The sequence below is a fragment of the Callorhinchus milii genome, unplaced genomic scaffold, assembly GCF_018977255.1.
Source record: "Callorhinchus milii isolate IMCB2004 unplaced genomic scaffold, IMCB_Cmil_1.0 Scaffold4, whole genome shotgun sequence".
Classification (NCBI taxonomy): Eukaryota; Metazoa; Chordata; class Chondrichthyes; order Chimaeriformes; family Callorhinchidae; genus Callorhinchus; species Callorhinchus milii.
Genome location: NW_024704745.1, coordinates 70,133,825 through 70,160,691, shown reverse-complemented (window position 1 = coordinate 70,160,691; position 26,867 = coordinate 70,133,825). Strand labels below are relative to the sequence as shown.

The following is a 26,867-nucleotide window of genomic DNA, read 5'->3' as shown; positions in this document are numbered from 1 at the left end:
ACAACCCTGAAGCTAAATGTCTGTGAAGCTGCAGAATCCCTTTGCAACAAAGGTATGTATGGAATGGAACGGTTGTGATGCTAAATAAAAGGATTTGGTTTTGATTTTAAATGGCTTATTTTCAATACTAATAAGACCACATCATTTCACTGGCAATTGTATGGGCTATTCAGTAATTTCTCATATCCCCCCTCCCCCTGGCTCGGCATTCCTCCCCCTCCTGACGCTACCCTGCATGAGGGGCGATATATAAACGCAAGTTGTTGTTGTATAGAATTGAAGGAAACACTGATGTTGTCTATAATATCTAAGCTACTGTGTAGCTTAGATATTATAGACAACAGGAAATGGTAGCTTACTGTTTTATGTGTATTTGTATACATACCAGCCACTATATTTAATGTGGCTTACAGGCAGTACTTGACCTAAGCTTCTAAGTATATGTAACTTTTATGAACAACTTGAGAAGATTTGAGACCAGGTTATAAAGAGGACATTAAATTACAAATATTGTAAAAGCATACATCTTGAAATAACTTTTGCAAAAGCAAGCACACAGAAGATGCTTTGCTTGGTGACCAGATTACAATTTTTTTTACAGTGGTTTTTCTCCCCCCCCCCCCCCCCCAAACACCCCCCCGCTCGGGCTTTTATATGTATTAATCGTTGGTGTATCGACCATTATTTTCAAGACCTATATATTGCCACATTTGGACAGAGTAAAATCCTGGAAGGATCTGTTTAGTGGAGTCGATTGAGGGCAAAGCTGGATATTATATTTTGTAGAATATTGATGAATATATGTGGATGAGATCATATTTTTCCCCTGTAACACTGGTTCATTTTTTCTAGTGGCTACAATTATTTGTGGCAGCAGTTTTTTGGTTTGCCTTGAACTATATTCAGGAAAATGAATACATAGGTTGAAGAGCAAATTATTTTTTATGCATATTGAAATAGCAAATGGCAGTGCTTCGTTTCCCCACTCCAGTTGATTTCTAGGTTGAATTCTAAGGAAATGTCAATCACAGGAGGTGTTAATCAAGATTGCTGCATGTCAACGGTCAGGGAGACCAATATTTTGGTTGGGCAAATGTGACACTGATATTTCTCTGGGTACAGCATGTTGACCCCACATTTGAGGACAGGTTATTAGGAAATATGATGGTGTGGAAGGGTCCAATTGGAGAAGAAAATATAGAGGAATCAACATCCCAACAGCAGTTGATGTGCATGGCATTGGAATCTAGTTGATCCTCTGTGGTGGTTTTGACAGTCTACTACCTGAGCCAGGCAGGACTGCAGTACTCCAGGGTACACGATGATGGACCAGCCAGCCCTGTCTTGCCAGGACCTGGAGGAGCACACCAGTAACTGGAGGTGGAGTTCTTTCTACTGGGTTCCTGCAAGCCAAAGTCCTAGTGTGTAGAGTTGTCCAAAGTGAATGAGGGGGAAGCTTACTCGTGCTTTACCCAATGGTTTTATCTGGTCAAACTACAAACACACTCTGGGATCTTCAGAGCTTGGCTCTTGTCAATTTACACCTAAATTCCTTGGGATGAAATAAACAGAATGTGTGTGTGTCTGGGGAGACATTGTACAGTGCATATCAATAACAACAACATAGGGCCCTACACTTGAGGTAGTATCTCAGAGCTGGGTTTCCACTGGCAGGTATAAATTGTATTCTTGTAAACAGTGTGTAGCTGTAAGACTTTAGACATGTTGTAATATTCAAAATACAAATGTTAGATAATTATTTAATGTTTTGAATTTCTTAAACCTAACTCATGGGCAGGGTAGTTTTAAATTGTATTGAGAATATCATTCTGAGGAAATCTACTATAGTATTAATTCTGAAGATCCAAAATAGATTCTCCCCCCCCACCTCCACACTACTGCAATTTAGAACAATCTTTTTTCCCTAATCTTAGAATTATAGAAATTTATAACACAGAAGGAGGCCATTTAGTCCACGGAGTCTGAATGGGCTCCCAGGCCAAGGTGATCATTCAATCCCACCCCACCATAGCATATTGCATCAGGGAATTCTGAACAATGTCAGTTGCCAGGTCTACTCCAGCCAGCAGTCTCAAAGCGCTTCACAGAATATATTGTAAAGTGAATTGACTGTATACTTTATGGGTGAGACGCGGCAGCCAATTGTGCACAGCAGTGACCCACAAACAATCTTGGGTTGAGTGCCAATTTTTTTTTTTTAAATCTTCAAGATTTTTAAGTGGAGTCCTGTAGCTCAGTGGTTAGAGCACTCATCTTCCAAGCGAGACACCTGGGTTCAATTTCAGGCAGGGCGAAACCTTGGGCAAGTTTCCCTACTCGACACACCTAATAATAATCCCTCCAAAACAAAACAATAATAAATTGGTCATTTCAATCCACGACTGTTTGTGGCACACTGCTGTGCGCAATTGGCTGCCACGTTTTGCCCACAAATATATAGTCAGTTCACTTTACAGCATATTCTGTGAAGCGCTTTGAGACGTCTAGAAGATGTGAAAAGCGCTATATCAAATGCAAGAATTATTATTAAAATTCATTGCATAAAGATAACTTTCTTAAATTGACAAATCCATCTCACTGTTTGATCCTGGACTTTGCACATAGGCTAGCCACTATGTTCCATTTCTCTAGAATTATCTTCCAAAATCCCTTGAAAGCACTTCACGCAATTTTATTGTAAAGTGTAGACTTTAGGTAAACACAGCCAGTTAATTTGCACAAAGCAGTGTCCCTTAAACCATCACAAAGTGAATTACCTATTTTTAGTGCTTCATTGAGGGATTGTTTTGGTGGAGAATTTCATGTTTATTGTTTTCTATTAAATAAATTTCAGTTATCCATTTGAAGCTTAAACCATGTGTGCTATACTGAAGAACTAATTACTTGCATTATATACTGTATATCTTTAATTAATTATGCTGTATGATTATTTGTTTTCAATGCTTGAAATTTGCCACTAAATTATTTTGGATTACTCTGAGATCTCACTGCTCATTTAGAAAACTAGATAAACGGTCGACAAAAGAAGTTTACAATTGGTGAAGTTATTGTTTTCCCTGTTTTTTNCCACTAATTATGAATGATTGTTTGCCTGGTAGAGAACTAGAGTAGAGACATACAGTTTGATCACTTAGATATTACATGTTTCCATGGCTTTGTTGAAGAGAAATTCTGAATAAACATAACATTTGCAATATCCTTCCATTACTGCCCAAATATTTTGGGATGTGCCTTACACATTGGGATGGGCCTTATGCATTGAATCTGTAGCGGCATTTACATTTTGTTTAAGTTACAAGAATAATGAGGCACTAAGTGCACGTAAAAAGTGGTCAGTTTTAATTAAGAAAGGATGTAAAGCCATTATGCAGAAGTGTGACAAAGGCTGCAGATCATCCAGAATCTGCAGCTCATGTCTTCACCCACATCAGGCTTTGTGACCCCACCCTCGCCTAGCTCCGCTGGCTCCCATCCCCCAGAGAATAGAGTTCAAAATCCTTAGTCTCTTCTTCAAGCCCCTCTTGACTTGCTCCCTCCTACCTCTGACCTGCTAACGTTCCTGCTAAACGTGTCCACTCCCTCTGCTCAGCAGGCTGTGACCTGCTCCGTGTCCCTTGCCCAGCCCAACCCACCATTGATGGTTGGGCCTTCAGCCTTTCTGCCTCCACTCTTTGGAACTCCATCCCACAGTCCCTCCGCCTCGCTCCCTCCCTTGCCTCTTTCAAGGCACGTCTCAAGACCCTCCTCTTTGACCCCACCTTTGGCCATCCATCCTGTCCTCCACCTTCCCTGATCCCAAACCCCCACCCGGTCTGGTTTAAATCCCTGACTGTCCAGCGCCTTGGGACGTCCTCCTAACATGACTGGCGATACACAAATGTAATTTTGTATTGTAAATAACTTCTCCTTATCTAGTGTTCATGTTTAATGTTCATAGGTGTGAAGAGAAACCTGGGTGATTATGTCATTGGCCTTGAAATTGGGAATCTATTTTCCCCTCTACATTTGTATCTGGTGCCCAGGATTGGATTCAAGGAATTTGAGTAGTAAAACCAATATTGCAGTAATTGGTTCTGTCCATTGATGCCCAACATGGCTTTTAAATATACTATAGTATATTTCCTAGAAACTTTGCTCCCATATGGCACCAGGTCTTAATTATTGCACCAAGGTGCATGTTAGCAGGCCACGTGCTTTCACGTTAGTGGTGGAATATCTTTTCTTGGAGTGTTTTTATATGGTATGCTTATGATCTGGACAAACTCAGGCTATTCTGAAAAGACTGAAAGGTCATCTCGCAGCAGGCTCTTAAAGAATCGACATTGCTGAACAGATCTGAAAGTGAGTATGCTACTGTAGGAAGCATTTCTATGTCGTTAATTGACAGTAAATTTGAAGAGGGACTGGGTAGGAATGAGGATCAAACTTGCAGCTGGTCAAGTGTAAAACAAGCTGGGTAACAAAATCACATACCTAGAAATACGTGAGTTACAGCAACTTTGCTTTATAAATGAGCACTGAAATCATTATTGTAATCAAAGAATACTACTCAAGTGTGACAACTTGTTTTAACGATAACTTTTCAAAATTTACAGGAGTGGAATCAGTTGGGGCATCATTGTAAATATTCAGAATAAAAGACGTTCAATATAATAAAACTGATTCTCACAAAATATGGGTAATGGTAAATTGTCTTGAGATTCCTGTTATAGCTACACAGCCAGCAGTAGGAAAGATCATTCTTAGCATGAAGAGAACAATTGGTGAATAACACCTCCAATACTGCAGAGAAATCAGTCCTTTAGAAAGGTTAACTTTCCAGAAATTATGACCAAATCATGCTTTCAACTTCAGCAAATTCATAGATACAGCATTTTGTCTGTTAAAAGATTATTGTTTTTAATCGTTTTATATCAAGTTCCATATCATTGGCATGCATTAATAGACAGCATTGAATGGGTTGAGGAGGGGGGTAAGCAGGTTTTCCTTGGAGATGAGTTGGCTCCAAGGTGACTTGCTTGACAACAGAATTGAATCAAGTCAACCCTTAGTGGTGGTCTTGATAGACCAGTTCCTGAGCAAGGGGGCCTGCAATATTCCAGAGCATTGCTGATTACTGAGCAGCAGGAATTTGAGGGGCAGTGGTAGACCAATACCTGAGAGCGGGGATTCTTCTCACTTAGTTCCCGTTAACCTTGCAAGCCAAAGCCATCGGTGGTCCTAGCTGGAAGCCGCGTGAAGCTTGCCAGACAGTTGTGCAGCAATCTGTATTAGATAGACTACTGTTCACTGAGTACATAAATGATTATGAATAAGACATGGGAGGTTTGGTTCAATTCACAGATGACCAAACTGGGGCATAATGAAGAAAATTGTAAAAGCTGCAGGAAGGCATAAATAGGCTTGCAAATTGGGCAGATAGATAGCACGATATTTAATATAGGGAAATGTGAAGTGATTCACTGGTAAGAGGAATAAAGAAGCCAACTACACACTGAATGGTGGAACCTGAGAGGAGTAAGGAAGCAAAGGAATCTAGGGATCCAGATTCACAGGACTCTATAAGTAGCAGCACAGGTGAACAAAGCCACCAAGAGTGCAAATAGAGACCTTGGCTTTATGTCCAAGGGGATAGGATATAAAAGAAGCAGCTCGATTTGAATTAGTGTAGGGACTTCCATTGTGATTAAAGAATGAGAATGTAGGTCTTTAGGCACATGCTGATTGTTATTTCTCAATTATTAATTGGTAGTATTGCCCAACAAATCTCACAAGAAAGTTAATATTTGTGCTGAAGTTTCAACATATAGCACACATTTTCTTGATTGTGCAATATATTTGTATACTGTAAAGAGTTTCTTTTAATGCTTTCCTTGGTGTTTTTATCTAGCTCCACACTTCTGAATGTAGTTCAAGTTCTCTCCTGCCCAAAGCTATACACATTCATTCTCGCCACTCTATTGGCTCCGAGTTACTCAGTGGACTTAATTTAGGTTTCCTATATCACTTTGTGTTTTGGCCCCAGTATACCTCTGGGACGTTGGCCAGCCCTATATTCCAGCTCTTTAGCAACTTTGTTTTATTCCTTATTCCACAATCAGTGGCTAAGCTTTCAGACATACCTTTAAGAAGACATGCCTCTGCTGTCTTAAGTTCTTTTAAAAACTACTCTGCCACACTACTGTATCTTTTTCTTTGCCTTTTAAAAAAAATCCTAGAATATGTCTTGCTTGTATAGATGTATGGGATTATATATTGCATAAATGAACATTTATTTATTAATTCACTTTGCAGTATAAACTGTGAAGGCTTTGAAACATCTCAGTGATGTGATATTGATACTCTTATCAAATGCAAGGATGATTATTAGTATTAATATCTTCTCTCCTGTTCTTCAATTGTGCGTTTCACCCTCAAAATGTACAGTCAATTCACTTTACAGTATATTCTGTGAAGTGCGTTGAGATGTCTGAAAGACGTGATATATATATATATCAAATGCAAGTATTATTATTAATTTCATGTTTGGATGATGGAGCTAGGGAGACCAGCGAGGAGGTAACTAAGGAGTCGTTTAGAAAGTGGGATAGGGAAGCTAGGTAATTTTTTCTTTTTTTTTCTTTCCCCACCCCACCCCCCCTCCACACACACAAAGTCACCAGGCCTCTATAGCCTTGAGGTTGGTCTATGGCAGAGATCTCTTTAGATTGAGAACTGTGACAGGCTCATTTATTACCAATCTGACATTTTTAGAAGAAACTAAGATGATATCAAAAAGCCTTAGAAACACTGGGTTGGATGGACAGTGGTCTATTCCAGGATGAAACTGTTGCTATGTTACTTTTTAAATGTCAATTCCTTTTAACTTTTTGGTGGCAATGTGGCCGAGTAATGTAGCAGTTTGCTCAGTCATGGAGATCATGATTTTTCATTTCAGTTGCTTCATTATGTAAATTGAGCAGTTTTTATATTGCTTTTTTAAAAAAAAACAAATTTAAGTGATTAAAGTTAGTGAGCTGGTTAGGTTATTTCTAGATAAAAATCTGTTGAAAATGCAAAGATTATTTATAATTATTTTGTAATGTTGTTTACATTCCTACATCAAATCCTTACTCCACCTGTCTTTGATGGGAGGATGTAAAATGTGAACTTGAAATCTGTGACCCTTGAGGGGATCTCATCAGTTGATAAAGTTAGAACCTGTTCACCACAATTGTGCAAACTGTGCCAACATACAAACAAAATAGCATCATGGATTTTATTAAAACAGCTGCTGCTAGTGTAGTAGTTCAGGCTGTAACTCTATCTAAATGCCTTAGTTTATAAACTGCTTGTGTTGAATGACCTTGATCCTTTTTTAACATGCTGCACATGTAGGAGCTGTGTTCTAATTCTGTACTTCTCGTATGAGGCCCGTATAAACAGAATTTGTGTGTTCTCCTCCAATCCCACTTTCACATTCCTCTATAAAAATAAGAATGTTTATTTTCCTGATTGCCAGTGATGAAATGTACATAATGGTGGCAGGAACAAAATAGTCTTAATATTCAGACCTACCTCCTGACCTTCGCTCCAATTATTTTAGCTGTACTTCCTGAAATGCAAAGAAAAGTTTACAAAGAAAAACCTGTGGGCAGATGAAAAGTGGTGCTGAACCATCAAGCTTTCACTTTGGCGTCATTGTGGCAGACAGGATCCATAATTCAAAAGTGGAATACATTTTTAATCTAGTTAATTAAGGTACTAATATTCTCTGAGAACTCTAGAAAGGATTGCTGGAAGAGGCCATACCCCCTAAAGCATGGTACTACATTAGTAAGCACTTAGTCTGTCTTATATAGATAAGTGGGAATCCTACAAAGTACTGAGACATTTATACAGTGTGTTACATGGCTCTGAGACTTCACAAGATGTTTACCATGAGGAGAACCATAATTTTTTGGACAACTTTTAATTGAAATTTCATTCAAGCTGTGTAAAACAAAAAAGCTCGCAATAATTTATTTTCTGATGCTTTGTGGAGTCTGTGTTTAGGCTTTTAATTACTCCTATAGAAGCTAAACCTCAACCAACATAAAAAGTGGAATGATTTTTCATGCACAAATTTTCTTCTCGCTCTTGTTCACGAGCCTTGTTCACTGTGACTTGGATTTGATTTAATGTCAAGAGTTGACTATTCAAAAAAAAACAACCAATGACTGGGTTACAATTCTCTTGAGAAAAATTAAAGGTTGGCCATGAAATTTAAGGGAAATTCACCATTGCACTTTTTAAACCAATGACCACAAAATGCTAATCTAGAGCAGTGGTGGCAACCTGTGGCCCACTGGCACTCCCAATATACAGCTGCATTATTATGAGACGTTAAACCAAGGTTCAATCTGTTCAGTTGGATCCATTGGCACAATTTGAAAAGACAATGTAATTTCTCCCAGTATGTTGGACAAGTAAATAAAATTGGTCATTCACTTCATGGCTGTTTGTAGGACATTGTTGGGTTTGTGCACAAATTAGTTGCAATGTTTGCCCACAAAATAATTGCCTCATTTACAGTATAACCTATGAAGTGCTTTGAGACATCCTCCCGACATGAAAGGCTCTATGTCAAATGAGAGGATTATTATTATCCCTATTTTTCAGTCTATCTTGGGTCAAAAAGGCAGAAAAGATAGGAGAATAATTATCCAAAACAAAGCGGGTAAGTTTGGTTCAACAAGAATACATTTGTATAGCACCTTTCATGTCGGGAGGATGTCCCAAGGCACTGAAATACAGAGTACGGCATTTCAGACTCGAGCTGGGGTTGGTGGGGGGGGTGGCCGATGGCATGGTCGAAGAGGAGGGTCTTGAGGCAGGACTTGAGAGAGACTAAGGAGGGGGCGAGGCGGAGTGATTGGGGGATGAAATTCCAGAGGTTGGGTGCAGAGTGTCTGAAGGCTCTCCCACCAATGGTGGGGCGGGTGGGTCGGGGGACGTGGAGCAGGCCAGAGCCGGCTGAGTGGAGGGAACGGGTAGGTTGGTAGGGGGTTAGGAGGTCGCAGAGGTAGGGTGGGGCGAGGCCATGGAGGGCTTTGTATGTGAGGACCAGGGTCTTGAACTGAATCCTCTGAAGGATAGGGAGCCAATGGAGTCGGGCGAGAGTGGGGGAGACGGGGTCACGGAGTTTTAAAGATCATTTATTTAAAAATTTGCCACTTTTTAAAAAATTTGTCCATTTAAAAGTAGTTGAGAGCATCACAGCGTTTTTCTATGTATAGCACATCTTCAAACAAACCCTTGGCTCTCAGAATGGTAAAAATGTGAATGATTTTGGCACTTCTGTGAAGAACACATCCTGAAATAAGTTGTGGATGTAAGCGCAATGATGAGGTTACCTGTGTGCTGTTGAAGGGTTTAACGGTCTGCGAGTGCACAGTTGGCACTTCATTTAGCAGGACTGTAATGCCCGTGCATCCAGAAAGCCAAAATGAAAGTAAGAGAAAAACTTTTTTTTGAGAGAATATTTTTTCCGAATTTGTATAGGGAAAAAAAATCCAGGCATTTATGGTAAATCTGTAAAATCTGACATTTAAAAAATATAGATATGCTGTGGATTGCCAGCATTTCTATATTTTCCACCAAATGGTAGCAATCTTCACCATCATGCTTTTCAAATATTAATCCTGAGCTGAATCACAGGGAATACAAGCAAAGGGAATTGTTTTCTCCCATTCTTCCTTTTGACTGACTTTAATCATAAAAATGTCTGCCTCCTATGTTTGTATTAAGACGACTTATGTTGACCTAGTTGAAAATGGAATAACCAGATGGCATTTTATACTGTACATCGTTGCTTTTTAGTTATGATACATTGTCATATACTGCATTCATTGTGTATTCAATATATGATACATTGATTGGTGTGCAAACTTATACAAAGGTGAAGAGTGATTGATTGATTGAGTGAGTGTTATAAAGTGGGATGCATTTTCTCATCTGCCAATGATCTTTTAGTTTGAAATGCTGTTAGACAACCACAGGTCTGAATATTGCTATGTAAATATATTCTGCTTCATCAGCTTGAATGTTGTAGTCTAAGTATTAGTGGAGCAATTCATGGTTATCTTAGATGAGTTGAAGTAGCTTCTCCATTCGGCTCTTTAAAAACTTGGGCTGTAGTTGCAAAGATGTCTTATAATCCACTGGGAAGCCAGTGGAACCTGATGTGTAGTTTAGTGCGGTGAGAATGTGGGTGGTGAAATTTTGGATAAGTTTAAGTTTATGGATGATGGAGCTAGGCAGACCAGCGAGGCGGTAACTAAGGCATCATTGAGTTTTAATGGTAGTTGGTGTGTATAAAAACTTGAATTTAGACTGATCCATTGAGTTAAAGAGTAAATTTTGAACTGAGGAGCAGGCTGCTTGGGTAGAGTAACTTTTGACCAGCAAAATTAGTCAATATGTTCTGTCGGTTCTCAATCTCTTTTTCTGAATCGATTAATGAAATTTAGGTCGGAAGTGAGATGACAGAAATTTCAAAAACAAGATTGGAGCTCTGTAAGCAGGGTATTAGTACTTCAAAGCCAATTTATTTTGTAGCAATGGCAAAAAATGGTTCAAGAATGAACCTGGTCTTGATATCCTGATGTCGGAAGTGAGTCAACTGTCTCATGTCAGGAGGATGTCCCAAGGTGCTGGCTAGTTGAGTGAGTCTGCATCAGTTCTGGGCACTGCTGATAATAGCCCAGACAACCTGTATATCAAAATATACAGTCAATTCACTTTGCCGTATATTCTATGAAGTGCTTTGAGGTGTCCCGAAGATGTGATAAGGTGCTATATCAAATGCAAGAATTATTATCATCGGTAAAGACTTCGAGGGGCAGACCAAGTGACTGGTGGCAGGGATTTGTCCCACGTAACTTTTGTTAACACTGCAAGCTAAAGCCCCTTGGGTAGGGTGGTCCTAACAGGACAAGCATCAGGAGTGCTTTCCAACGCAAACTCTTAACATCCCCAAATCTGGGCTCTTTCCACCCTGCACCTAAAACTCATTGGAATTAGGTGACCAGGGGCAATCCCTCCAGGGACAGTGTCCATTCCAATACATGGGAATTTCCATGTATACGTGGGATACATAGTGTATAAAGCTATGAAGTAATAATGCTTGGTTTGGATACCCTTAAGCATGGTAATAGGTTAAGCAGGTGTCAGACATCCAACTGACCAAAATATTATTTAGATTTAAAAACATAGCAATGATTTTCATTCCACTGCATCCATAGCCTCTCACCAGAGCTTTACTGTATTTTGCAGGCTCTCAAGTTCTATCATACAAGTCTGTTGTACTTCAATCCTCTTGTCTGGTTTGGGTCCTGTAGGTATTATACTAATGTTGTAGAATTGAGAAAATTCTCTCCCAATTTTTTTTCTCTACATATCACAACAGAGAATTTATTTTATCTAGATATGCCTGATATTATGGGAAATGGTGTTCTCAATCTTGTGAATCAAGCTTTTCTATATTATACTGTTGTAGTTGGTAAGCGTTGTGGAATATCAAGTCACTTGTTCAGAATCGTTATTGTGTTAAACAAATGTGAAGTTTAATTCAATCCTAAGGCATCATAAAAAAAATTCTCTCCTTGGGGTCCCAGTACATCCTCTCTACTTCACCTGTCTGATTATTGTGTAATACTTGATATACAAACAATTACATGTGTACCCAGGCAGTATCTTTGTACATATCTTGCTTGATTTGTGATGCAAGTTACAGAAATGGAGACATCATTGATGAGCAACAACTTGATAAATGTGAAAAGAGACAATCTCAGAGGTGACTGGAAAGGTCCTCCTCTAATAGTGGTAATAGATATTGTGGACCCATATGTCCCATAATGTAGTGGTTAGAGTACTCACCTCACAAGCGAGAGGACCTGGGTTCGATTTCCGGGTGGGGCGAAGAACCGTGTGGAGTAAGCAAACTTGACTGTTTACGTAGCAGTAAGTAGGAACCCAGTTGTTAGTCGATTGGCAGATTGCTTTCCGGGGGTAATAATCCCCCCCCATGTTGTTGCTAAAATCCACAACTTTTTGTAGGACACTGTTGTGCCCAATTGGCTGCCGCCCAAAAAATGCACAATGAATCCACTTTATGACATATTCTGTGAAGTCCTTTGAGATGTCTAAATGGTGTGATAAGGCGTTAGATCAAATGCAAGAATTATTATACAATTTTACATGTGCTCTAGAAAGTGAAACGAGAATACTTTCAGACATAGTAAGGCAGAAGGACAAGAGGGCACAACTTCAGGGATGTGAAGAGTAATTTTTGGACAGATACCAGGAAGTATTTATTTTACATAGAGGGTAATTAACAAGTAGAATGGATTGTAAGGATGGCTTGTTGAGGCCAGGTTATCGGATTCATTTAAAAGAGCAGCTTGAAGCTGTGATAGAAGGTAGGGTGGACATTCTGTGGAAGGATGACATTAAATGGATAAATGACCATCTTCATCTGAATCTCGTTGTAATCGCGTCATTCATATTTCTGGTTTCTTGCACATTTTGCACATCTGCACTGTTTAGGAGGGAAGTAGCCACTCCTAATATAGTACTTGTGTAAAGTTTCATGAAGAAATATTTGTGGAGTCCTGTAGCTCAGTGGTTAGAGCACTCGCTTTGCAAGTGAGAGACCTGAGTTCAATTCCAGGCACAGGGCGAAACCTTGGGCAAGTTTACTTACTCCACACACCTAATAATAATCCCTCCAAAAACAATAATAAATTGGTCATTTTCAATCTACGACTGTTTGTGGGACATTGCTGTGCGCAATTGGCTGCCGCGTTCGCCTACAAATATACAGTCAATTCACTTTACAGTGTGTTCTGTGAAGCGCTTTGGGACGTCCTCCCGACGTGAAAAACGCTATATCAAATGCAAGGATTATTATTAACTATGTAGGTAGACAACAATGCTGCTACTTCATTAGTGGTAATTCACATTGTAACTCAACTATCTGTCATGATTAATGAAGGTGCTGTTTCTGAATATTGACAAGTGGCTTTATCCACCTAAGAAAGTGAGGCTTGCTGTGTATCCTCGGCAAGAATATTCTAGCGGTATCTTGTCTATGGTAGAAGTTGAGATGTCTGATAAAATTTATGATAGCAACAAATTTGCCTTATTCATTTTTAATTTGAAACAGTCTGCCCTCCATTTTGATTGTAGAAATATTCTGCCAAATTATATTCTGTTCAATTCATAACACATCTTTGAATATAGGAACATAGGACATGAGTGGCCATGAATGGTAGAAGGCTATTCAGTTTGTTGAGCCTTGTAATGATAAAGTGTATTCACTTGCAGCTATTTTTTGTATTATTTTAGTCAAGTTATCAAACTTTCTGGAGTTGGTCAGGCTGGGCCACTCTTCTCATCTTTGCAAATCTAAGCAATAATTAATTTCACCTCCTGGCGAGAACGGTTTGGATGAGGATTTTTTTTAATGAGCAGCTTTCAATAGATTGGTACCTTAGTGTGTGTGTGTGCATGGGGGTTGGGGGTGGTGGCAGGGGATTAGCAAAGGTGTATTAATAATTGTCACTCTTCAGACTGCTGGTGAAATTCTGTATCGCTCAGCATTACTGACTGAAATGGATGACCTTTACAAACATTGTACCTTTGAGCTTGGCACTGAAAAATGGGCTTAATTGACTAGATTGGTTTTAGAATACGCTGTCAGCACAAGAGCGATTTCATTATAGTATCTGCGTTCATTTTAAAAATACCGATTAGCTAGTACTTTAGTTAAAAAGTGTCATATGAAAACCATCTTTGGAATAATTTAATAACCAAAAAGGCAAGAGTGTTTTCATTGCCTTTGTCCTAAACCAGTGACTTGTGTTAGTATACAGTTCTATGAGGGTTGGCAGCTCTCCAATGCCTCACTGAGTGCCCATTTGTTGTGTACGAGCCTATTAGATGAACGTTGGTAAGCTGTTTGACTGAGGTCATCAAATTTGACAATGATCTTGTATTCATCCTGTAATAACCACACATTCCAACAAAGGGGGGGGGGGGAATAGGGAGAGAGTGGGGCCTTGTGAGAGAGTGGGGCCTCATGAGATAGTGATCATGTGGATTCTAGTAGATTAGTTTATTTCCTCTCCCCTTCATTTTTCATGGCAATGACAGTGGCCAAATTCTAGCAGCCAACAGTATTACACTGAGCACAGACCAGAAATTAGACCTGGTCACTTTAGCTTAATACCACACCCAATTTGCTTTTGTCACCCAAGTTAATGAGCAATAAATGTTCTGTATTATTCTCACTCAAAATCGTTTTGCCTTGATTCTTCTCCCTGCCTTCAAAATATATATTTAACATCCTTAATATCTTGTTTCTTTGTTCAGTGCTACCTAATGTCTATGTATAGTGCTTCTAAATATTCTTCCTATGTGAGATACTATTTCAGTTCAGGTGGTTGTAGTAATCCATTTTGTGGCTGTTTCTCAGCTCATGTTATTCACCAATTTGTGGAGTCCTGTAGGTTAGAGCACTCACTTTGCAAGTGAGAGACCTGAGTTCAATTCCAGGCAGGGCGAAACCTTGGGCAAGTTTCCTTACTCCACACACCTAATAATAATCCCTCCAAAAACAATAACAAATTGGTCATTTTCAATCTATGACTGTTTGTGGGACATTGCTGTGCACAATTGGCTGCCACGTTCGCCCACAAATATACAGTCAATTCACTTTACAGTGTGTTCTGTGAAGCGCTTTGGGGCGTCCTTCCGACATGAAAAGCGCTATATCAAATGCAAGGATTATTATTATTATTAATTCTTAGTACGATGGGATGTTACAATTCCTGCAATGCCTCAATAATAATGTCTTGTCAAACAAACCCTATTAAGATGAATAGCCAGCTATGTGAAGCACTTTGATTTTATATATATATAAAAATTGTATTGTATAGAATAATACCAAAAATACAACTGCAGGCACCTGTAAGGGTATGAAATTGCCATTCTTAATTAGACTGGCCATTATTAACTGACCTATGGTTCTTCAGCTTTATTGTAATTAATTTGACGAGCTTGCAAAACTTGTCATGTTCGAAATGCTTACGTCGAGAGGACGTCCCAAGGCATTTACAATACTAGCTATCTACCCGAGCTGGGGATGGGAGCCGAGGCATGCGTAGGGGATAAATGACCGAAAGGACAGTCAAAGAGGTAGGTCTCGAGATGGACTCAACAACAACAAAATTACATTTGTATTGTGCTTTTCACGCTGGGAAGACGACCCAAGGCGCTGGGCAATCAGTGTTTCGGACCCGAGCTGTGGGTCGGGATCAGGGAGGGTGGAGGGCAGGGGGGAAGGAGGGTGATCGAATGCATGGTCGAAGAGGAGGGTCTTGAGGGAGGCAAGGGAGGAGGCGAGGCAGAGGAGATCCGGAAGGTGGGGGCAGAGTGGCTGAAGGCCCGCCCGCCAATGGCAGGCAGTTAGGAGGCCACAGTGGAGGGCTTTGAAAGTGAGGACCAGGTTCTTGGAACTGTTTGATCGGAAGCCAGTGGAGTCAGGTGAGGATAGGCCCGCGGAGCCTGGTGTAGGAGAGGACACCGGCTGTAGAGTTCTGGATAATCTGCAGCCCATGGAGGGAGGAGTTGGGGAGGCTGACAAGCAGGGAGTTTGTGTAGTCGAGCCTGGATGTTTTGAATGCGTGTCTGAGGGTCTCGGCAGCCTGCGGTGTGAGACAGTGGCGGAGCCGGGCAATATTGCGGAGGTGGAGGAAGGCAGAGCGAGTCATGGCACGGATGTGGGGTAGAAAGGATAGTTGAGGGTCAAACAAGACCCCAAGGTTCCGGACTGGCTTAGTGAGGTGGAGTGTGCAACCATGGATGGTGATGCCGTCAGTGCCTGAGGTGTGGAAGACCTGAAGAGAACTAATCAGGAGAGCCTCGTTGACGTTCAACTGTAGAAAGTTACCTCTCATCCAGAACTTGATGTCTGACAGACATTCTGAATGAGTTGGTGCTGACATATGAGCAACCTTTATTTTTAGCCTTCCGGTACACTATGGGGCATGAAGGGCAGTATATAAATGCAAGTTGTTGTTGGTTTTTAAAATCCTGGTGCAGTACAGTTCTATCCCCAAATGCATTGATCAAACTTGTGTATATATACAAGTAATTTTTTTACATATATATATTTATACATATATATACACACACACAAGGTGGGGGTGGGGGGTGGTAATGTGGCCTCAATCTTTCTGTTGGTACCTCCCATAGGTCTGTTAGCAAACTAAAATTAGGCTGGAGTCCTGTAGTATAGTGGTTGCGCACTCGCATCTCTAGTGAGAGGACCAGGGTTTGATTCCTGGGTGGGGCGAAAACTTAGACAAATTTGCTTAGTCCACATGCCTCTGTTTACCAAGCAGTATGTAGGAACCCAGTTATTAGTCGATTGGCGGATCGCTTTCCGGGGGTAATAACTCCTTTTGAAAAAAATTGGTCAATCCATCCACGACTGCTTGTGAGGCACTGCCCAAAATACAGTCAATCCACTTTACAATATATCCTGTGAAGCGCTTTGAGACATTCTAACAACGTAGTAAAGCGTTACATCAAATGCAAGGATTATTATATTATTAATAAAACCTCATTAAAAGAAACTCATTACATGAAACTCATTGGCAGTTTCGACTGGCAATTTCCACAAGATACTATGTCCTGATGGTACTTTTGGAGTGGAAACTAAGGATGTGCCTATTCATTATACAGTATACTTGAACTAAATTGACTTGTTGCCAAGCAGCCAATATGGTGTGATACTATGTAATAATATTATTATTGCAATATTATGTATTACAATATCCACATTAATTAGTTCTGTAATAAGTTAGTAAAACAAACAATAAAACATTTATTCTGATGATATTTGAATCTCTGGGTTGGAAATACAATTTTTAACAAAGTAAAATCCTATAAACATCAATTTACTAGGTGTTGCAGTCAATCGATCTCACTGTTTGCAATGCATGGCACATTACAGAAGGTGTGGGTTGAAAACTAGCCCACACACACTATTTTTAATATTATGCCCTATCTGTTACTCAGGCTGCAACACACTGAACAACAGGAGTAAATTAAAAATGAATGGTCCTGAATATCTCTGTACAAAAAATTCACATTATATTGTCGCTAAAAAAAAACTGTGCTTGTACACATATGCGTTTTGGAGCTGACTTGTGAAAAGCTTATGCAGGCAGTGAGACCTGGTGATTGTACATTGCATCACTGGACTATTTGACTGGTCATGTGTTCAGGCATTAAATGTACCCATTTTGGTCTAACAGACCATTCAAGCCGCAATAAAGATGAACACAATACTTCTTCAGTGATATAATATCCTGGATGTATCAATTTAATAACTAAACAATTGATATAGAACTCAAATTTCTAGCCTTTCATTGTTTTTTGGCACATTTTAAAGAGTGACCATCTGTAACTGTTCAATACTAGCTACATTCCCAAATACGTGAAGTGGAAACTTCATGAAAGCCGCTAGCTAATCTAAATGTGTGGTAGCAGAAAAAAGGTAATCAAAATTTAGGTTCATTCAACAGAAGCAGAGAACATTGTAGAGTTAACATTTTTTTAATTGGAAATTTGTGCATGTTAGTTAATATGTGAATTGTTTCAATATTGGAATATTCAGCTATAAACACATTGGCATTGTCCAGAAACAAAGGCTGATATAAATCTGCAATTTCCAAATGAGTGTCTTGTCTCTACAGTACAGAAAGAAGTGGTTTATGGTTGAGAAAATATTTAGATAATTTGGAAGGTAACCTATTTGCATATAAATGCAAGTAAAAACCATGACTCACCCAATGATTAATTTCCTGTAAAAATATTAATAGGTGTCTTTAGGTAATGTGCCTTTTCTCCTTGGAAGTATAGATGTGATTGAGATAATTTAATCTATTTAAGTGCCCTGACAGTAAAGAGCATGTTTTGGGACTGAGAATGTAATTGGATATTCAATATGTATGTATATGAACTGAAAAACATGCAAGACAAGGTAAATATCATTAAACCAATTTTTTGCATATTTGCACTAATGTTCTTAGTTACTTTAACAGGAAGAAATATTTTTTGTTCTGTATGTTAACTGAATATCCAGAATAACAATCCTTGCATTTGATTTAGTCTTGCATTACATCATTGAAACAACTCAAAGTGTTTCACAGGATTTACTATGAAGTGTGGTGTATTTGTTGGTGAACACAGCAGTCTACTTATGCACAATAATAATAATCCTTGCATTTGATATAGCGCTTTTCATGTCTTCTAGACGTCTCAAAGCGCTTCACAAAATATACTATTAAGTGAATTGACTGTATATTTGTGGGTGAACGTGGCAGTCAATTGCGCACAGCAGTGTCCCACAAACAGTCGTGGATTGAAAATGACCAATTTATTATTGTTTTGTTTTTTGGAGGGATTATTATTAGGCGTGTGGACTAAGGAAACTTGTCCAAGGTTTCGCCCTGTCTGGAATTGATCTCAGGTCTCTCGCTTACAAAGCGAATGCTCTAACCACTGAGCTACAGGACTCCCAACAATGCTCCACAAATGGCCACAAGGTGAATGAACAGTTTTATTTGGGGGATTGTTGACCATAATGCTGGGAGAAATTCCTTTTGTTTTTCGTATAGTGCAATGGGATCTTTAACGTTCATCTGAACAGGCAGATGGGACCTCAGTTCAACTTCTAATCTGAATGACATACCTCTGGCAATATAGTGTCCAGTGTACACTGCATAAATATCCCATTTTTCTTTTCATAGAATCTAGTGGAACACAACAATCTTATTGCTCTTGCTGTTGCCTTCTGGCAACTTGTTCACTGTCCAAACTACCTTATTTCAGTCTGGCAGTTTTGCCTGAATTGGGATGGCCAGTGTTGAGCATTGACCCCAATGATCCAAATAGAAATCTTATCGAATATAAAATATTTTGTGAAGCATACAACGTCCTGCACTTGCAATTCTGATGTATTTCAGAATAGTAGAATTTATACTTTATGCATTACCTTGAAGGTTTCAGAATAAAGCAAATGGCTGATTGTGAGTCGTGTCCACTGTACAGGGCTTTGGCTGAAGTCACACATTAATGGAGAGCAAAAACTGCAGAATTCCACTGGGTAGCAGTGGAGTGAGTTTGTGCTTTTTAATAAGCAGGCAAAACAATAGGAGTATTTTCAGCATATGGAAATGCATCAGTTTGTTTGAGCCTTCCAACATCTGAGAAAATAAATGGGAGCACGGAATCAGTCAGCAAGAGATTCTAACCATAAATGGAAGCAAGAGAAAATTGACCGTCTGCAGCTGCCGTGTGGAAAAAATGTTCTTTGCTATTGGCAGTATCCAGAAAGGTGTCTTTTTGTACCATTTGGAATTATTCCTGTATTCATAGAAAGCTTTGAAAAATTAGTGTTAGAAATAGTTGGCAAGAGTACTCGATGCTCTGCATGGTGATCTTAAAATATTTTCTAATATTCCAAGTAGGATTTTGAAGAAAATGAATCTCTGTTTAATGTAGTCATGTTACTCTTAGTCATGAAATACGGCTGATTTATCGACCTTCCACTCCAAATAATCTTACATTGTTCCGCTTCTAACACACTTGCTTGAATGGGTTATGTCGGCACAATTATGCTAAACAATGAAATTCCCTCGGCACTTCGTGTCCTGAGTTATATTACTCAATGATATCATTGATGTCAGTGCATTAGTAGAGTCTGCTTGTTTATAGATTTCCTTTACTGTAGATTCCTTTTAACAACTGAGTCAGCAGACGTTCAGGATGCAGTATTCAAAGGTTTAAGAGGATGCAGGAAATAGTTCTGTACATTTCAAGTCTGATCTCATTCTCTGAGACAGGACATGTAGACATTAACTCACTACTATAATTCAATTTGAATTTGTCCATTTTCGTTAAGAGTTTTTTAAATCAGAATGATGGTATCCAGCCCGTGGACCGTTTCCACACCTAGTACCCATGGCTCTGTTTCCTATATCTTTACCCCCAACCCCCCCATTGTTCAGGCTGCTTGTTGCCCGTTATAATTCCTCTGTACCCTTTGCAGCTTCGCTTACAACCAAAGGATCCGTTATGGAATGTGAATTGACACACAGACATGCATTTCATCTTTATTTATACTCGTCTGGGAGGACTCCTTTTGGGAGGATTTGGCACTTTAAAAATGTAACTTTGTTGTTGTGGCCGCGACTTAGCTTTGTCTGCGTTCTTTATTTTGTTCCCGCCACTTGGCTACGTGCATGCTCTGTGACGCACGATGCCACAGCGCCACGGTCAGCCGGTGCGGTCACCAGGAGTAATTGCGTGCGTACATAGGTGCTCTGTGACACACAATGCCACAGCACCACTTTGACTCGGCGGCTACAAGGTGTGACTGCAGCAAAAAACTGACAATAACTGATGAACGATAGGAGATACCCGAAAACAAATATGCCCATGTTACTCCTAGATGCAACACCTTTCTGATGAGGTATAAATCATGTCTCTATGTCAATCGGTTATTGAGATCCTTCTTGAAGCTGACAGACATTATCATTTTATTACTATAGAATAGATAGAGGAAGATATATATATAAAGAAGCTATCAAATTAGTTCTCTGTTGGTCTGTATTACATATATATATATATATATATGATAGAAGATGATGGAAACCAGAATTACTTGTTCTGTTTCAGGCTAGGCAAATTGGCTGCTGTATTAGAGTCCCTATATTTTACAGAAAAGTCTATAAAGCTTTTTGAGACATACTTGATGTGATATGGTGCAATATCAAATGCAAGGATTATTATTGTTACACAATATTGTCCATTCAAATTCGGTCACCAAATCTTGCACCTGCAAATAAATGAACCAATATATACTGTAATCAAAGAATCACAGCCCTAAAGTAAAAACCAACAGAGAACTCATTTGATAGCTTCTTGGCTTAAAAAAAGTGATACTTTGTCCGTCTTTGCAGAAACTTGCTGAATTTTCAACACTATTTATAGAACTTGAACAAAGTTGCGGCTCCTTTGTTGTGGAAAATTAAGTAAATTCTACTCAAATTCTTGGCTTGAAGTAGATTTCTTGTGAAAGCAGCATGTAATATTGCTACGTCACAAAAGGTCTAAGATTTTTTTTGTTGTCGTTGCCATTCTAGGATTAGAAACAGATTTCCACTTTGTGCATATAATGCTGATGTAATGTAAGGATAGGTGATAGCCCCTGCATACTGCAGCAATGTACCTTCAGTCCAACCTCAGAGTGACCCTCATGGCTTTTTTACAAGCACCACTTTTTGCTGCGGTTGGCAACTGTATTGGCACGGATTATAACCCCAAATATGAAAAGGCTGCATTATATCTCACTGCACCATCCAGTTCTGCATTTTAGTAACTTTTTTAAAGATAGGCTTTTTTTAAAAATAAGAATATAATAATCCTTGCATTTGATAAAGCATCTTATCACTTTAAGATTTCGTAAAGTGCTTCACAGAATATAATGTAAAGTGAATTGACTATTTTGTGGGTAAAACATTGCAGCCAATTGCCACAGCAATGTCCCACAAACAGTCATGGATTGAAGATGTTTCTTGGGGTGGGGAAGAAGCATGAAATACATTTTACAACCAAGTATTGCCTGTATTGTCTGCTTTTGTCTTGCACGAGGATTTACTTTTTTTTAAGGGTGTTTATAGTAATGTATAATTTTCACCTTTGTTACAGAAAATCTTTTTTGGACTGTTTTGACCAAAAAAACATAATTTAATAGCTAACAAAGTTATTCATTGCTTAGACTGGTACTGTTTTTTTCTATTTAACATTATGCAATAAGTGCAGTCTTCATTTCAAAAAGTGATGTTTTTAATATTCTCTTTAACTTATACTGATCTCAGAACCACCTTTAAATATATAGCTCCCTGTTCCTGCTGCCAGTGAAGGCTTATGTTTGGACAATTTTTCATTCATTTGACTAATAATAATTTTGTAACCTTTAGTCTTCAATACAACATCAATGGAAAATGTTTATTTAACTAGATCCAGCAGCATCTGAGCCCCATACCTAAATGGGTGTAGGTTTGAGGTTGATGAGAAAATTGATTAAAACTAATGGTCACACAAGATTCTAAGGGTTTGTTGAAAAAGATTCAAAGTTAAGCTTTTATCCTCGTTAATGCAATTCAGCTCTCTATCCTTGCTGTTCAATATCACCTGAAATAATTAACATTATTAACATTGCTGTAAATCTCTGAACTCTCAACTGATGCTTTTAAGATTCGAAATTTAAACTAAATAGGATTTACTAGTAAAAAAAAATTTGGTAACATACTTTGGAAATGCTAGTAACTTGTGTGTTTCACCCCCAACATACAGTCAATCCACTTTGCAATACATTCTGTGCAGTGCTTTGAGATGTCTCAACTCCGTTATAAAGCGCTATATCAAATGCAAGGATTATTATTGCACACTTGTAGAATTTACAACTAATAAGTATGCATCTAAAGCACTAATACAGAGTGCATTATGTATTGATTAAATCCATTATAGTCTTCAATTTTCCAAAATCTTGATGAAATTTTGGTGCATTCCATGGCTTTTTAGATTAAGTTTGCTTGCACTGTGTAGAACGGATCCATGTAGACTAGATCCACATAGACCAATACGTTTCTCTGACATTTGGCCTATGCTATTTAGCTCATCTCAGCTATGGTAGCACTGGGCTGCTATCATTGGCCTTCAATGCCTCTAGTTTAGAACTGTAAAAAAATGGTCCAGTGTATATCCACAAAAATGTAGCTGCTACCACTTGCTATGTGGATCCACACTTATTGAATGGGAGCAAATTTGAAGCAGGGTAAATGGATAAATGGCAGGTTGAAAACCTGCAGTTCAAATAAACCAAAATATACAGAAAGCATTTATATTTTAATTTTGAAATAATTGATCAACCAAATCAATAGCTTATACCAACATCGGTATTATCCGTGGTCCAGTGGTTAATCCCTTGCTACCTAATGGTTTTGAGCATTTATTTCAAACACTTGACTAGATGCCGAATGGTCCATTTGAATAATTTCTGTTTATGTGCTGCCTTTTTTTATTTTAAACAGATTAACTTGCGGCTTATCTTGGTGAGTGGAAAGACGAAAGAATTTCTGTTCTCACCCAATGATTCAGCAGCAGATATTGCCAAGCACGTGTATGAAAACTGGCCAATGGGTGAGTAATACTTTGGACTTTTTGACCTTGCACTGATCCATGTTAAGTCGATGCTGCCCTTTTTCTTGTAAGGTGTCTAAAATGTTCCTGTAGATATCTTTTTAACTGCACTGTGGATTTTGTCCCATCAGAGAGAATCGAGCTGATCCTCAATTCTCAGACTCCTTTATGTATCTCGTGCCCTCCGTTCCACCATCGGTGACCAAGCTTTAAGCCATTATGCCCCGAAATTCTGGAACACTTCCTCTATCTCTACGCCCCGCCCCTTCCTTCCTCATCTTTAGATCGCGCCCGAAGACCTTCCTCTTTATCCCTGGCTACTGTCACCCTGTGTGAGGGGCGCTATATAAATGTATGTTGCTGCCGTTGAGCTTAAACAAAATTTGTCATCTTATTAAACTGCAGAATTATTAATATGGCAGATTGTTGCAGCACATTTGTTTCAAAGAATGCAATTTTTTTGTACTTTTATATATTTCTCCCAATTCAGTAGAAGAGGTAGCCTAATCAAAATAGCAGATTTGAAATTCGGAGAATGCAAAGGGTGATGTTTTACGAGCTAGCTGGTAATCAAACGTTGGAAGGCAAATTAATGTGGAAGGTTCAAAAGACTGTTAACCACATCACGATGCTAATAAAAATACATCAAACCCTTAGCAGGCAGCATCAAGATTTCATTCTTTGCCCGTGGGTCAGATTAATCTTAAGTTGAATCATTTAAATAAGAGTTTTGATAAGTGCTGAGTTTTATGCTCATCACACAAATGATTGAACTAATTTTGAATACGTTTACTGAAATCCAAATATACATCTAAAAATTGCTGCTACATAATTGTTTCAGAAATATTTAATATGCTACAATTCGCATACTGAAAATTCTCTTCCCACTAACTATGATAATGTTGGAGGGGAATCATTTTGCTTTTAACCACCTAAACAGAAATCAACACACTGTTTTAGATGGAATTAATCTGCTTCAACAAGACACATTTTTTTCTTAAACTGCTATATTTTTCATATCCAGTGTATTTACTAAAAAAGGTTGTCAATTGTACTATAATTGTAAAGAAGTTTAAATATCGATTGAAAAGTAATATTGAGAAATTCATATAAAAAAACAACTTCAGGGATCAACCTGATGTGAGCCTACAGTGGAAACGGTCAAAATAAATGTTCAGCACCATTTTATCTTTGATCAGCTGGGTGTCTCTATCACATGGAGAAACCCATCATCGTGCTTTCGAGAGTATTCATCACAGACTGAGAGTTCCAAATATGTATGCCATGTACACATAGAAATTTATCTATGAATGGGCACTCTCGCTGAAGGGATGCACCCTGCATACCTAATGCTGGAAAGAGTAATATGTGCAGATTTGCAAGTAGTCAAGGCTTGGGGACCCAGAGTGTTTGGAGTCCTACCTAGAGTTTAAGCAACTAAAACTACGTAGCTTGCCATAGCTTTCTGGTGAGCTTTTCCACTGTACCTAGCTAGGTCCACCCTACTCTTTAGGGCTTTGATTTTCAAGGTTAACAGGAGCTGAGTGGGAAGAATTACTTATCACTGGTCTGCCCCTCAATGTCTTGCTGATTAACCCGGCCTGCTGTGGTGTCATCAGCAGTGCCCTGGAATACTGCAGACAACCAAGACTTCCACAGAGGATTGACTCTCTTCTGACATTTTATTACCAAGCATGTCACCTGAAGCCAGCTCAGCTCCAAAGAGACACCACTACTTTATTCCCCCGCCCCCCCAAGTGGAAACAACTTACATTTTTAGTCTTCCACATTTGGCAGTGTTTTCAAAACCAATGGACTTCATTCACAAGACCCACTGGGATAAACACTTTGGATAGCCCAGAAAAGGAATGTGGCATTTACAATTGTAAGGGGAATTCCTGAACTGGAAGTACATTTGTAATAGATTTCTTTGTCTTAGCCAAACTATCTCAATAAACACAAGGACATTCACAGTTTGAGACAATATAATTATCTGAAATCAAATGTCTGCAAAGCGTCCAGACTGAAGAAATTGCGAACGTCTTGCTGAAATGGTGCAAATGGAAAATATCAGCACTGTCTGTCACAGCAGTTACAAGAAAGGGGTCTTGATAGGGAAGTTGTTTTTAAAAAAAAACACCTAATATTGCTTTTGACAGTGGAGTCAGGGAAAAGACTGATTGTTCGACCGTCTTCAGATTCTATTTATTTCTTTCACCACATTTTTCTTTGGCTCTGCTGTCAGATTATATTTTGGTCTTAACAAATCCAGCCTGACCAATATTTTTTTCTTGCAGAACTGACGGATATTTTTATTCCTGTCACCTCTGCAGTATCCATAGTTTTTGTCTTTCATGTTTAGCATGTGTTTTCAAGTGTTAGAGATTTGCAATTTGTCATTTCAACAAATTTTGATTTGAACTTTAAAAACAACAATAAATTGTATGTATATAGCATCTTTCACATCGGGATGACTTATCAAGGTGCTGGACAATTACGGGTTTGCACCCGAGCTGGGGGTTGGAATCAAGAAGGATGGGTCCAAGGGGGATGGGGTGGGAAAATGACTGAAGGCACGGTTAAAGAGGAAGGTCTTATTAATAATAATAATAATAATCCTTGCATTTGATATAGCGCTTTTCACGTCGGGAGGACGTCCCAAAGCGCTTCACAGAAGACACTGTAAAGTGAATTGACTGTATATTTGTGGGCGAACGCGGCAGCCAATTGCGCACAGCAATGTCCCACAAACAATCTTAGATTGAAAATGACCAATTTATTATTGTTTTTGGTTTTGGAGGGATTATTATTAGGCTCTGTGTGGAGTAAGGAAACTTGCCCAAGGTTTCGCCCTGTGCCTGGAATTGAACCCGGGTCTCTTGCTTGCAAAGCGAGTGCTCTAACCACTGAGCTACAGGACTACAGGACTCTTGAGACAGGCCTTGAAGGAGGCGAAGGAGAGGGCAAGGGAAGGAATTCCAGAGGATGGGGGCAAAAAGGCTGAAGGTCCGACTGCCAATGGTGAAGTGAGCATGGTGGGGGGCATGGAGCAGGTCAGTGCCAGCCGAGTGGAAGGAACAGGAGAGTTGGTAATGTGTTAGTGGGTTGCAGAGGTAAAGAGGAGGAAGACAGTGGAGGGCTTTGAAAACACCAAAGTGCTGTTACATTATGGGCATGATTGTATCTATAAAATGATTCCAGAATTGTGATTGTAATGTACATGTTGTGGGAAATACAAAACCAGAAATGTAGAACATTTATTTCTCTTACATAACCAAATGAATTACAGTCTTCACCCACCACCCCCATTTTAGCTCTGAACTTTTCTTGTAATTTTTATGTGCAATGCAGCTGAAATGTGATCTTTTGGCATCTATTAACAATATGTAGTGAGACCTGCATCAATACATTATTCATTACTGTTTTGGTGCTCCAGTTCAAAGACATGGGTTGACAGGTCATGGGTTCATATTTTGGATTTCATGCATTGCAGTTTTGCCATACTGTCGGGTGAAGAGGCACAGCAGAGGTCGGACTCTAGATGTGCT

The 26,867-nt window shown here is 39.1% G+C and overlaps 1 protein-coding gene across 1 annotated transcript in view; it reads left to right on the top strand.

The window, feature by feature from the left end:
- ubl3a (ubiquitin-like 3a) overlaps positions 1-26,867 on the top strand; it is a 43,240-nt gene that overhangs the window by 9,536 nt on the left and 6,837 nt on the right. Inside the window, 1 exon segment of the mRNA NM_001292585.1 lies at positions 23,211-23,319. Within this exon segment, the coding sequence (NP_001279514.1) occupies positions 23,211-23,319 (109 nt within the window).